The 14,357-nt window shown below is 36.0% G+C and overlaps 1 protein-coding gene across 1 annotated transcript; it reads right to left on the bottom strand.

The window, feature by feature from the left end:
• Window positions 1-9,623: 9,623 nt before the first annotated feature.
• On the bottom strand, window positions 9,624-13,837 carry LOC149416227 (uncharacterized). Its single transcript, XM_089642091.1, has 3 exons — window positions 13,760-13,837; window positions 13,159-13,453; window positions 9,624-10,837 (listed from the first exon to the last, which is right to left on the bottom strand). The coding sequence occupies exons 2-3, from the start codon at window positions 13,409-13,411 to the stop codon at window positions 10,095-10,097; spliced, it is 996 nt and encodes a 331-aa protein (XP_089498217.1). The 5' UTR covers window positions 13,412-13,453; window positions 13,760-13,837; the 3' UTR covers window positions 9,624-10,094.
• Between the last annotated feature and the right edge of the window lie 520 nt (window positions 13,838-14,357).

The raw sequence follows: 14,357 nt of genomic DNA, 5'->3' as shown, positions 1-14,357 counted from the left end.
ACTGGTATACCTAAAGTTCGACAAAAGTGCTCCGGGCTGCAGTCTGCAGGGTAAACCAACCTCAGACGGTAGGGGGCACAGGAAGAATTAGTTTGTAGCTTACCTCCGCTTTGATCGGTCCTTTCCAGCTGAACGGAACATTCCTTTTTGACGGCAGGATAGTCGATATGTATTCCAGAGTTTGCGTCACATTCTTTAGCATTTTCCTCTGTCACTAGAGTCCCTGGTTCACACTTGATCGCAGAAGCATCTTCTGTCTCCTGTTTAACAATCCCGTACTGCAACCTTACATCCCAATGGGATGTTGGACTCTCTTCTTCGGGGATTGTCTCCGGTTCAGACTTTATGATTACGATATTCGTGGTCATAAGATCCATTTTAGGTAAGCCGCTGTATGATTCTGATTCTGGAAATCTTCTGGAACAAATAAAAATAAATCATTTTTATGTCCCGCGAGCCTTCCCTCCAAACCCCGCGATCGCGCACGGTCCGCTCCTATCACCGCGCTGACTATGTACTGATTAATAGCGCCTTGGCAGCCGTTGACTGGACAACGACCTTAAACAGCAGTAATGTAGACTCACTCACAGCGCGTTTCTATTCTGAATTAAATAAGGTAATTGACGCACACGTACCATCCAGAACAGTTAACATAGACTCTAGATATCCTCCGTGGTACAGCTCTGCCTTAAAAAAAGTAATTAAAGAAAAACTTAAATTTCATAAAAAATACAAAATTTATAACCGTTACTCAGACTATCATACTTTCTCTCTTCTTCGAGAACGACAAAAGTGCATGCAGAAAGTATGCTATGACAATTTCATTAATATGGCCGAATCTAATATTAATACCGATCCCAAACATTTCTGGACATTTGTTAAATCTAAGCAAAAAAGCTCTGAACTACCTAACAATATGTATCTTAACTCTCAGCATGTATCGGGTGGGGAAGCTATAAGTAACTTATTCAATATACATTTCCAATCCTCCTTCGAATCCCACACCCCGTGCACCTCGTCTACCACTCAAGTATATAATCCAAACACCTCAGTACTCAATCTTAGTAATGTTAATATGGACGCTGAATTAGTTTGTAAATATCTTAAATCATTAGACCCTACCAAAGGCAGTGGGCCTGATGGTATACACCCAGTGTTTTTAAAGAATTGCGCTGGTGTTTTATGTTATCCGCTAAGTCAAATATTTAAAACCTCACTGTCTTCTGGCATTTTTCCGCAGCAATGGAAAAGCTCATATGTTGTACCTATATTAAAAAAAGGAGACAAGCACAATATTGAAAATTACAGACCGATCTCTAAACTAAATGTAATTGGTAAGCTTTTTGAAAAAATTGTTTATGATAATATTTTTCCTTGTATACGGCCACACATTATTCCGAATCAACACGGCTTCATGACCAAAAAATCAACAGAAACTAACCTTTGTGAGTTTGTTGACACAGTTCTTGTTGCTATGGATAACGGATATCAAATAGATGTAGTCTACACAGACTATTCCAAAGCCTTTGATAAAATCCCACACAGCATTTTAATTGAGAAAGTCGAAGCAATGGGTATACACGGTGACCTCCTTCGTTGGTTAGCCTCTTACCTCTACAATCGTACACAAGCTGTAACTGTTCAAGGGTTTTGCTCTAGTTTCGTGCCCGTAACCTCAGGAGTACCCCAGGGATCTCACCTTGGCCCCCTTTTATTTAATGTCTTTATGAATGACGTTAGCATAATTATCCGTAATTCTCAGCTATACTTATATGCTGATGACAAAAAGATAGTCAAAATCATAAAGTCTGAGATGGATTGCATAGAACTCCAGCATGACCTTGACTCTCTGGTGAATGAATATTGTTTAAAAAATCACCTTCTTTTGAATGCAGACAAATGCAGCGTCATATCTTACTCTCGAAAGAAACACACAATATTATATCCCTACAATATTAAAAACAAACCCTTAAACAGGGTAAATGTGATTAGAGATCTTGGAGTCCTAATGGACAGTAAGCTTCTTTTTCAATCTCATATCGAGCATATTACGTCGAAGGCTTTGAAAATGCTGGGATTTATACTAAGAGTATGTTCAGTTTTCAAAAATCCACAAACATTTAAGATTCTCTACATATCTTACGTCCGAAGCCACCTAGAGTATGCATCAACAGTGTGGAACCCTCATAATTCTACATATAAATCAAACATAGAAAGAGTTCAGAAAAAGTTTTTGAAATATGTCTCTTATCGCATGCGAAATGATGAAAGCAATGTGTCCATGAACTTTAAAACTCTTGATCAACGCCGAGATATCAGAAACCTAGTAATGCTATATAAGATAATCCACTATTTTATTGATAGCCCATACCTTTTACAAAATATTCATTTCAGATGTCCATTAAGAGTAACTCGATCTCCGGACACATTTTATATTCCTAAGAGCAATACTAATTATGTTGAAAATGTATTTATAAGAAGAAGCTGTAGCACCTTTAATAGATTATGCACAAATATCGATGTGTTTAACACGAGCCTCGCAGGATTCATAGCATTCCTAAGAGAGTAGCGTTCGATCGTTGCGGGAAACTTAGTAGTGTTAGTGTGTGTATTGTTTTTGTATGGGTTGAATCTGTAGTCTTTTTATTTTTTTGGAGATTTTCCTTTTCTACTAGTTAGTATTTATATTGTATTGTATTATGTATATTCATATGTTTTTCTACCAATGAATCTTCTGTGGAAACTTTACTGGTTTATGCAACTTGGTAAAAATGATTTGTATTAAAATATATTTGTATAACTGTTTGTTTCCCAAATAAAATAAAATAAAAATAAAATAACGCACTCTACAACTACACTACCGTAAACGTCAAACTGAAAGAAAAGACATTGATAGTTAAGCAATTTGGAGCTATTAAGTATAATTTGCGCACAATGGCTGCCTAGACGTTTTCAAATACACAAAATAATGTTTCTACGCCAAATTCTTTTTCCTAGATGATGGATTCAAACAAGAATGTAAGCACGGGCGGAATTGCGATATCGTGAGACAAAAACACTAGCTTATTATCACCTTATATCATGGACGACTGGTTATTACCAGAGAAGAATACGGAATGAATGAGTTGGAGGTATTTATGTTTGACATTTGTGAAAACCATAGAAAACTACAAGACATGGCTTGCATTTACGCCTATACAATTTTAACTAGTGATGGGCATGATCGAAACATTTACGGGATTGAAATATTTTAATCGAATTAATCGCTCGGAGTTTAGCAGGAGTAATAGCTGCGGAAAGGGGCTTTTGGGAATCGATTTCCGTTTGGTTGACGAATTCCTTTTTCGATGACGTTTCAAAATGCATGGAAGCGTCTCGGACTATGATTTCGAATGATATTTGACAGATTCAATTGTTCAAGAATCGATTTGTCTATGACAGGGCTGGCCGGCCCGCTGCCCACGATCATGAGTTCCTACAATTACACGGAAAAATGCATATATTCTGCTGGTTTATCTTTCCCACGCATAATAATGCCCGCCGAGAATTCCCAGTCCGCTTATAATGGCTTACAATAACGACTCGATGTACCACTATACTAAATGCATAAATAAATCACTCACAGCACGACTGTCAACAATATTACATTAGTGGGAGTCTTCTATGGACACCGTAGAGAAGGGATACTGGCTATCACAACGATTCCATCTAGCGGTGACAGTAAAGGGTACGGTTCCTTTTCCATGGTACCGGTTCCTGATTTTTGAATGGACAATAATTTAGGCAGAAAATTCTGAAATTCATTGAAACGTGCGAAATTTATCGTAAATCCCACTTATGTTTGTAAATTTCTCTACTTGAAAAATGAGTTTTGTAACTCAACGAGATTGCAATGCATTGAAATTATATACCACCATAAAATATATATATTTTTAAATTAAATAAATTGTTTCGGTAAATAAATGAACTAATAATTATTTCTCTATTACTACGTAATGGGAAAAATCCAGTTTAAAGAGGCACATGCTGAAGCATGGTAGAAAAAAAACTATTGACTATTCATGTTCACAAATGTCTAATTTAAATAATCATACATTGACTAACAGACATTGTCAAAAAAGGCGGGAAACGTACTTAAGTTATCATATTTATCTCAATAAACGCCAAGTAAAATCTTTAATCTAATATTTTTTTCATAAATATTCCTTGTTCAGAATATAAAAATAGCCGGTTCCTCGAAGAAATGAAATCTACGGTTCCAGTGACATGGTTTTCCAGGGTCATTATCGATTGTCTATTTTGTTTTAGTTTATGTTTATTTTCCTATTTATGTGTTTCACTTCTCAGCAAACCCAATTCGTGGCTTTGTAATGTCTTAGGATTTTGAAGACGAATTACAAAGACTATAATTTTTAAATTAATATTTTCACTATTAGAACAATACAATAGTGTCCTGTCCTTGCTCCGTGAGTAGCCTGGTGCAGGACAGTGAGACAATACAACAATTCTACCGTAGTTCAAACGCAGTACGCTGTCTAAACGACACTATCGCTCTTTTATGCCAAGATGTATTGTAGTGTTCCATTTACACGAAATGATTACGCCAAAATACAAGATCCGAGCGCCAAGAGTATCCTACTGTCTCGTCATAGCGCGGTAGGACTTTCCTTCGTAGATACATCGCCCTTGAGGTGATTTCTCACGAAAACGGCGCTATATAAATTAGCCAAATATTATTATTATTATTATAGCTTGCCCGTCTATCTCTGGGGCAGTGTCTTGGTTCATTGCCCTGTCTTCCAAACTACTGTTCACACTAGGACTAGGTCCGCCGCAGAGACAAAACAGTATTGTTCTGTCCTCGTGTGATCGCTGCATTAGGATTCACGAAATAAATATTAAAAAAACACATTTTAGAGAGTTCCGTGCTCTAGTAAAGGAACTAGAATTAGATGTCGAACGATTATTCATATACTTACGTTGAACAAAGGGAAAATTGATGAGCTTCCCAGCTTTATTGAATGTAACATAAAAAAAGAAAATACAAGTCTTCAGAAGTCAATTATTGGTACCAGAGAAAGACTGCAAATTTTTCTAAGATAAAATTGCCATTCATTATATGGCCACAGTGGGAATAATATTGAAAGGAATTATATTTTAGGATATTTTTATTCAATAGCAAAATAATCAGGGTTGGACCTATGCGGGCGCAATTGCAGCAGTCCGCTCCGGGCACCGAATTGTCAAGCTGCCAAGGCGCTGATAATGCCTAACGACTAACAGTCATAACACATACAAGTAACATAAAAGTTAATTTCTTTTAATATAGTTCCAGTGAATAGTTTCAAAAATGTTTGACAAGTAACATTTTTCGGCGTGCTTCTAATGGAACGTCTACATTTGCGAACTTAAACGCGAACCGAGCCACGAATTACAGGAAAGGAGCGAAGCAACTTCAAGCGGCCAATTGCGGTTTCGCGCCATTTGCGGTTGCTTCGTTGCTTTGCCATAAGTTGAGGTTAAGTTCGGTAGTTCGGCTCGCGTATATATTCGTAACATAAGGTATTAAAATCGAGCATTCCTTATAATAACAATAATGTATAAAGGAATTGATAGTACGTAATATATGATCATTGAAGACATTATAAACGACTCTTAAACGACAGATGTGAAACAATAATAGACAGAAAAATTCAGTCACATTTAGGAATTAAATCCAGGGAAACATTTGAATATTTCAAAGTTAAGAATCTAACGTAATTCCTTAGTTTGAAGTCAAATAATATTCTTTTATCTGGTCTCTTTACCTTAAAATCCACTCCAATCCATTGAAAAAATCAACACAAATTTCAAAGATTTTATTTTCAAAGATGGTTTCTCAGATCCCTTTTTCTTAAAAAGTGGGGTCAAACAAGGATAATGTTTGTCCCCAGTATTGTTTAACGTGGATTAACTAACCCATAGCTTAAACAATCGAAACAAATATGATATACAACGCGAAAAAAACAGCACTGTTGGTCATTAAACACGGAGAAGGACCAAAAAATATTCCCCTAGCTTTTTTGAACGGTAAGCCTCTCACAATAGTGGAAGTTACAAAATATTTAGGGCACATTATCACCAATAATTTGACGGATGACGACGACATCGAGAGGCAGAGGCGAGCACTGAGCATAAAAGGTAATATGCTTAGTATAAGATTTTGACTCAGTCCGCAGGTGAAAAGAAAGCTCTTTTTGGCTTTTTGTACTACATTGTATACTTGCGAGCTGGGGGCCAACTTCAAAAAGAGAACCATGGAAAGGCTTCGGGTGCAATACAACAATGCATACCGTATGATGTTCGGACTTCCCAGGCACTGCAGTGCCTCTTCAATGTTCACGGAAGGGCGAGTTCCCGGATTTGCAGCTCTAATAAAAACCAGGGTGGCAGGACTGAGGGGAAGGATCAACAACTCCAAAAATGTCCTTATCATTGAATCCCGTAAGACTGCAGGATCGAGGAGCGCTGGAGAAAGATGTTGGCCCTCCCACAATTAAAACCCCTCGAACCGCTCTAATAAAAACCAAGGTTTTAGGGAGAGGACAAACAACCCCGAAAATGTTTTATCATGGAATCCCGACAGAGTCCAGACTCAAACATCGCAGCGCACTGGAGGATGTTGTTGGCCCCGTCGATCTAAGGCTTAACGTCTTTTCTTGGTGTTGTTCTTATTAATGTAATATTATTGTATATATTTGATGGGATGTGTAGGATTGCACAAACCTCCCCACATTCCGGAATAAACTGGTTATTATTAACTCGATTCCTTGTTTCTGAGGATCATGATCTCCACAATTTTCATGTTGTACAAAGCTCTTTCACTCCTCGCGGTTCTTCGCCGTGTAGAGAGCCAAAGACACTGACGTACCTGACACCAGTGATACTCTAAAGCAGTGCTCCGCAACCTTTTCTCACCTACGACACACCAAATTTCTCCCTAGAATTCCGCGGCACACCAAAAGCTAAAATATATAGATATTAAATTGATACACAAATTTTACAATAATTTCTTGTTTTTTATTTGAAAAGTATACATACATAAATATAACTATAACATATTTTTTTTTACGCAATCTTAATAATTATTATAAAATAATAATAAATTAATGAGCGATTAATTGTTCAATTAACCTGCGCTTGTTTCAATGAACACAAAAGTTTTATATTCGGCTCGATTTTTGACAGCGTAACCCGAAGTTCTTGGTCAAGACCTTTTAAGCATGACCGCTTATCATTTTTAATTAATACAAGCGTTGAAAAACTTTGCTCACATAAATATGTCGTTGAAAATGTCTAAAAAACATCTAATTGATCTTCGGAGAAGTGAAGTTTTAATGTCATGTCATTATTTTAATCTGTAAATTCCACTCGAATTTGCAGAGGCAGTGCTTCCGTAGAATTTATTGCATTGGTTGCAAAAGGATTTTGAATCCAATCATATTGTTCGGTATTAATGGAATAAAAATACTGACCAAATTTCTGCTGAAGTAAACTTAAATTTGGTTGGGTCAGATCCACAGTTAATTGTTTGTTTTCAATTGTACTATGGTTGATCCTTTGTTACATTTCCAAACATCCTTTTTGCAACTCTTTCTGCCAAAGTTCGTTATTAAGTTCATTCAAATGCTCGAATATATATATATCAGCCATGTATGCAAGTTTGGCTATCCAGTAATTATCATCGAGGTGCTGATATATTTTGGGCATATTTTGATTTAAAAGAAACTCACACGCCTTGTGACGAAGCTCAAACAATCTAGCCAAAACTTTGCCTCGCGATAGCCAACGAATTTCAGTATAAAACAATAAGGATTCATATTCGGCTCCCATTTCTGAACAGAATATTCCAAAGATTCGTGAGTTTGGGGCTCTTGATCTAATTATGTTTACGATTTTAATGCATTCATTCATCGTGTTCAAAAGTTCCTCCGGTAAATTTTTGACCATCAATGCTTCTCGATGTATGCAGAAGTGTGTAAATTGTAACGTTGGATTTTTTTTTGTTTTACACAAGAGACAAAACCCTTTTTACTACCCGTCATTGCCGTAGCGCCATCCGTGCAAACAGAAATGCAATTGCTCCATTTAATATTATATATTTTGAAGAAATCATCGGTTACTTGAAAAAATTCTTCACCGGTAGTTCGCTTTGGAACCTCCTTACAAAATAAATAATGTTCTTTAATAAAGTCCTCGTCAACGAAAAGTACAATAGCTATCAACTGTGCTTTATTTTTAATATCGGTTGTTTCGTTGATCTGAAGTGCAAATTTTTCAGCCAATAACAGTTTTCTAATCAGTATTTCTAATATATTATTGTGAATACGTCTTTTAACAGTGTCTGCAGACAATGAAAAATAGACAATATTCGAAAAATATTTTGTCATTGTATATTAAATACATAATGAAATATTGTAAAATGTCAAATACATTGAATTTGACCGCGGCACACCTGTGTCCGGCTCACGGCACACCAGTGTGCCACGGCACACCGGTTGCGGAGCACTGCTCTAAAGCATTGGTAACCGTCCTATGCCTCTCTTGCCAAACACTTTGAAGAAACCATGAGTTTCTCCGGGTTAGAGTCAGTATGGCGAGCAATGCACCCAAAGTATATTTAAATACTTTGTAGATAGAATTGAAATCCTATTGTAAATGCCTAGCTCTTCGAAAATTGATACATTTGTGCGTCAGGCTGTCCATGGAATCCTGAGCATGTTTCTTCAGTACCACATTATGAAGTTGTTCACCGTTTTTAAGTCTGCGAGTCCTCACAAAGGTGTTTGTTCTGTCAATCACCAATAATTTTGCTTTGGCCTTGTTGATCAGTAAACCTAGATTACGGCTTTCTTAAAGTTAATATGTAAACTATAATTTCAAAGATATAATATTAACTATAATTCACTCGGTCTATCTATTGAAACCATACGTTAGAATCATTTGGGGAATTAATTAAAACTCTCGTACAGCAGACATTTTCCGACTTATCTTTTATTTAAAAAAATATTGACATATTATAGACAGCCCTGATTTACTCCTCTCGATTACTTTCTATAAACCATCAAGAACTAATCGCTCCAAAATTATTTTTACTGTAACAATCAGGAATTACTCATTTATACATGCATGTACCTAGATTGCATGCAGAAGGCCAGGACCGCCCTGAGCCAAACGGCGCCAGTAAAACCCCGAAGGTCGCTTTGTTAGGTTATTATCAGGTCCTTGGCGCCAAGTCGGCGCCCGAAGCTGACTGCTCCAATTGCGCTTGCATAGAACCGGCCCAACAGATGGCAATACTTTTGCATAAATAGCAGATGTGTTCAACTGCACGGCATATACTTAGAGGAAGGCTATAATAGCATACATCTTAAATGATCGTTCATAGGCTCTATATATTATTTGTATTAGGTTAATTTAATTCATGATTACTGTTGCTCTATTTTATTATGTATACAATATGCATGCTTTGGAAAAAAATTTCGACGCACTAAAATTTGGACAAATTTGAAATTAGATGTCTCGAAATTTACCCAAATGAGAGGAGTTATACTAAAATATGCCTATAATAAAAACGATTACAAATCTTTTAAAAATATAACAGAATTGTATTTACCGAATAAAGACAAAGATAATCCTACTTCGGGAGGTGATTTTACATAAAAATACAAGTAAAAAATGTATATACAACTTTTTTCAAAACTCCAACGTTTTGGCGTATTTTTCAGATAAAACAGTTGAATTGTGTATGTGGACAAATATTTTTGTATGGGAAAAATACTATAAAATTTCTGAACAAGTTATTTTTTTTTTTTACCTCTACCATCAAGTAGAATCACCTTCTGAAGTTTGTGCAGTTTACCCCCCGGACACCCTGTATTAAAGTTTTTTTTATAATTAATCATGAAAACAGCACAATTATAGTTTACACCGATTTGTAATGAAACTTTTTATAAACGTATATTGGTTTTCCGCAGTATAGGTTCCAAAATGGGATACACAAAAAAAGGTTCTACTGACCAAATTTAAGTTCATCCTAAGCACGGAAATGTTTTCTAAGGGTGATTTTTCGTGATATGACATCGTAATTGATATTTGCTTATGCATTTAAACGGGCATTCCGAACACGATATCGGTTTCTTTCTACGATGGGTTCTAGCGTGAATAACGAAATCTCTTTTTTGAGAACACTTGTAAGGGCATTCCGGACACGAGAATGGTTTCTCTCCAGTGTGGGTTTTAATATGAAACACCAGATTGCTTTTCTGACGGCATCTGTAAGTGCATTCTGGACAGGATAGTGGTTTCTCTCCGGTGTGGGTTCTGGTATGTACGACCAGGCTACTTTTTCGATTACATACAAAAGAGCATTCAGGACAAGAGAATGGTTTTTCTCCAGTGTGGGTTCTGGTATGACAAACTAAATCACTTTTTTGTATGCACCTGTAAGAGCATTCCGAACACGAGAATGGTTTCTCTCCAGTGTGGTTTTTAGTATGATTAACTAAATCCTTTTTTTGTATGCACCTATATGTGCATTCCGAGCACGAAAATGGTTTTTCTCCAGTGTGAGATCTATTATGACGAATCATTTTGCTCTTCTCATTACACGTGTAATTGCATTTAGGGCACGAGAATGGTTTCTCTCCAGTGTGGGTTCTAATATGACAATCCATATTGCTTTTATATGTACACTTGTAGGCACAAGTAGGACAGGAAAGCGATTTCTTTCCTGTGACTGATTGTTTTGCTTCTGGGTCTCTAGTATTCATAGTATATGATTTGGACGAGCTGAATTCTGAAAACAAAATTTAAATGATTAATAACGTAGAGGGAACTTAACAGATAAAAAAGTATTTTATTTCCTGTGAAGGTTTAAAACATTATCAGTTTAAAATATAGAGACGTAGTGAACACGTTTGAACAAATTTTACATTTACGTTAAAGGGTGGGGAGATTTCGTTGCCTATTTTATTACGTTACGTTAGTTTAGTTTGAACTAGTTCTTTTTTGTTGTAAAAAAATTACAAAATAAATTTAGCTGTTTTATGTTATTTATTACTTCTATCTTTGTCTGCTTCTCTTGCCTATCTCTGTAATATTTGTCGTTTGAGTGAGTTTTCATATAATTTAGTATTTTATGTAGATATCGTGTATCCTTTTGTAGTAGTAGTTTTTTGATAATTTTATGTACCTATTCGTATATTAACTACGTTTTTTTATTAATGGATACGTAAGTGAGAACATTTGTTAAAAAAACAGTATAAATAAATAGCGAAAACATGAAAATCGACACCAAATCTGACCACTAAATTAGTTTCCTTCATAGGCGGTGTTGATTTAATTTCCCCATAATTGGTCTAATTAACACAAATCGACTTGAGTGTGAGATCAACCTGACCACGAAATCAATTTCTTTCATGGGCTGTGTTTGATGTAATTTCCCCATAATTGGTTTAATTAATACAAGATAAAAATACATTTTTCAATTAAGCAATCAAATTCAACCTAATTTAAGCTCATAAAAATAGTCTTTACCACCTGTTTCCTGTAATCATAAACCCTTACTACCTGTAACATCATAAATTTATTTTCCTAATATTTTTTTTTTCTCTTTTCACGAGTTCAAAATTTATACATATTATGCATTTATTAACATTATTTCATTGGATATTAGGTTTTCGTCTTGTAATATGTGGTCATCTTTTCAACTAGAAATATATTTACCTATTTTATACGTAACTTTAAGTATCTATCTATGTTTATAAATACCTCATATTTATGTTAAGTAAGATGTACGATGACGCTGTGGGTTGCGTCACCGTAATTGGGGCAGAGAAAAGCGTTATATCTCTCTGTTCTGGGGAGATTTATACCCAACCAACACTCAAAGTAATCGTAAGATTTCTGCTCTTACAGGTTTGATGATTCTCTCGTTCAGCTGGGCTTTCATCGTTGATTTCCAACATGTCGTAATGCGTTTCACGACGGTATCTCTAATTGCGTATAGAGACGGCGGAAGTTGAACGAAGACTCATTTAAAACACTGATTACGATGACATTTCATCACTGTACAAACATAGGACATCACTCGCGATGGTTACTATGTTTCACAGTATTTTACAGCGGTTTTAATTTCGGTAAATATCTCTCAAATGTTGATCAGATAAAGGTTGATCGCTTACTTGGATTTTAACGCTAGCTACGTTCGGTTATACCGTGTTCTGTGCTAATCAAACGCGGACAGAAAATTGTGAGTCCTCGCTCTATGGTTGGTCGGGCCAAATCAAGCTAATAATGTAATGTGCAGCCACAAATGACAAGTTTCGTAAAGGAACATAAGTTACATATTATACTACAGAAATATATATATATATATAGTAATATATATATATATATATATATATATATATATATATATATATATATATATATTTTTTTTTTTTTTTTTTTAAGAAAGACAAACATTCCCGGGTTACGAATAACCAAACAATGTTTGAAAATCTCCTACTACCACCACAGAAAGCCGAAAATGTTGCTTGTGTTGTGATGGAGGACTTAGCCAGCCGAGGAATCGAACACGCGACGCTCGGGTGAGACCCAAGCGCTATGCCCACTCAACCACTGACTGGTTAATGTTTTAATCATTGTATTAAGTAAAGGATCCTACTGTTAGCTTTGTTTTTTTACTTCTATTTTCTATTATTTGCTGTTTTACAAGCTCGTTTATTACTTACACAATTCTCATTTAGAAAACTTTACAACTTGAAATATACTTAACTTATTATACAACTCCCTATAATCACTTACTACTTACCTCATCTATCTGAAGTCAGTTACATATATATTTTTAATACATAAGTTTATACATATTTTTTGGCGTTCCATTATTGTATTACTTAAACACGATCTCATGCGTTATTTACGCAAGTTTCTTATGCTATAAGTATCATATTAAAAAGCCAAAAGGCGTTAATTATATAAATAAAATTTTCCATTCATATTACTTACGAATTCTCTAACTAAAAGTATATAAAAATCTGTAGTAATTAGAAGGGTTCGTTGTTATGAAACTGACAGGACGGGATAAGGCACCAGAAGATTTATTTAATAGCTTACCTCGGCTTGGTTCGATCCTTTCCAGATTATCAGGATTGTCACTATATATTTCATAGTATGCGTGTGTTACTCTTGCATGTTCCTCTGCCGGTAGAGTCACCGGTTCACGCTCGGTGGTAGAAGCATCTTCTGTCTCCTCTTTGACAATCTCGTACTGCAATGTTGCATCACAATGGGATGTTGGACTTTCTTCTTCGGCGATTGAATCCGGTTCGGACTTTATGAAACTGATATCCGTGGTCATAAGATCCATTCCAGGAAAACTGCTTTCTGCTTCTGATGTTTACAAGATATTCTGAAAAACAAATCGTCATTTTGAGCATGCATTCCGCATTCGAAGCACTGCCGTTAACGTCGAACTGAAGCAATGGACATCGAAGTATGAGGACCTCTAATTAACTTCGTACTGTGGCTCTCTAATAGATTTCTAACACACACAGTAAACATGTTAGAATGAGATTTGGCATTATTGCTAGATGTTCTATCAGAGGCATGACACCAAACGTAGAACTCAACTCAAAACAACCGACTTTCGACTTATGACCGTCTAATTGTGGTATTCATAGCAGCTTTATGAAATAACTGCTCACAATTGACTTACCGCTTCGACTGGGTCCTTAAATTTGACTGGGTCGGACTGGGTGATCAAAATAAACTAATAATTATTGATGACGATGACAGATATGTCCATGGATATGTCATAGACAAAAAACACCGAAGACAAAAGAGTATACAGTGCCACACTTCGGTGCAATAGACCTAAGAAGTTCTGGATAGAGCATTGGTGAGATTTTTTTATAAATGGTATTAAAAATACTAACGTTCCCAATACGACATCATCCAAAATATACGTAACAAGGTTCGCTTAAACAACACTTTTCGAGAAAAAAACGTATCGGGCTCGTGCTGGAGCTCGAGATCCCAATACTAGAGATGTTTGGTACTTGAAATAGGATGACAACGCGGTTCCAGATACTGACCGATGTGGATTCGGCTCTTTATCAATTTACGTTCTAAATCGGTTCTTAAAAAAGAAGAAAAAGCATAGGGTATGGTGTTTAGAGTAATTCTGTGAAAAATTAGACCGGTTCCTCAAAAAACGGCGGCCTGGAGTGGCGCATGGTACCGCCGCTCCGAAGTGTGCGCGTGGCAGAGCCTAATGTCTACTCTATAGGTATATATATCACTCCATGGTATCT

The sequence above is a fragment of the Hesperophylax consimilis genome, chromosome 17, assembly GCF_061612785.1.
Source record: "Hesperophylax consimilis isolate HC1 chromosome 17, BYU_Hcon_1.0, whole genome shotgun sequence".
NCBI classification, from domain to species: Eukaryota; Metazoa; Arthropoda; class Insecta; order Trichoptera; family Limnephilidae; genus Hesperophylax; species Hesperophylax consimilis.
The sequence above is the reverse complement of the archived record's forward strand: the minus strand, read 5'-3'. Positions and strand labels throughout refer to the sequence as shown.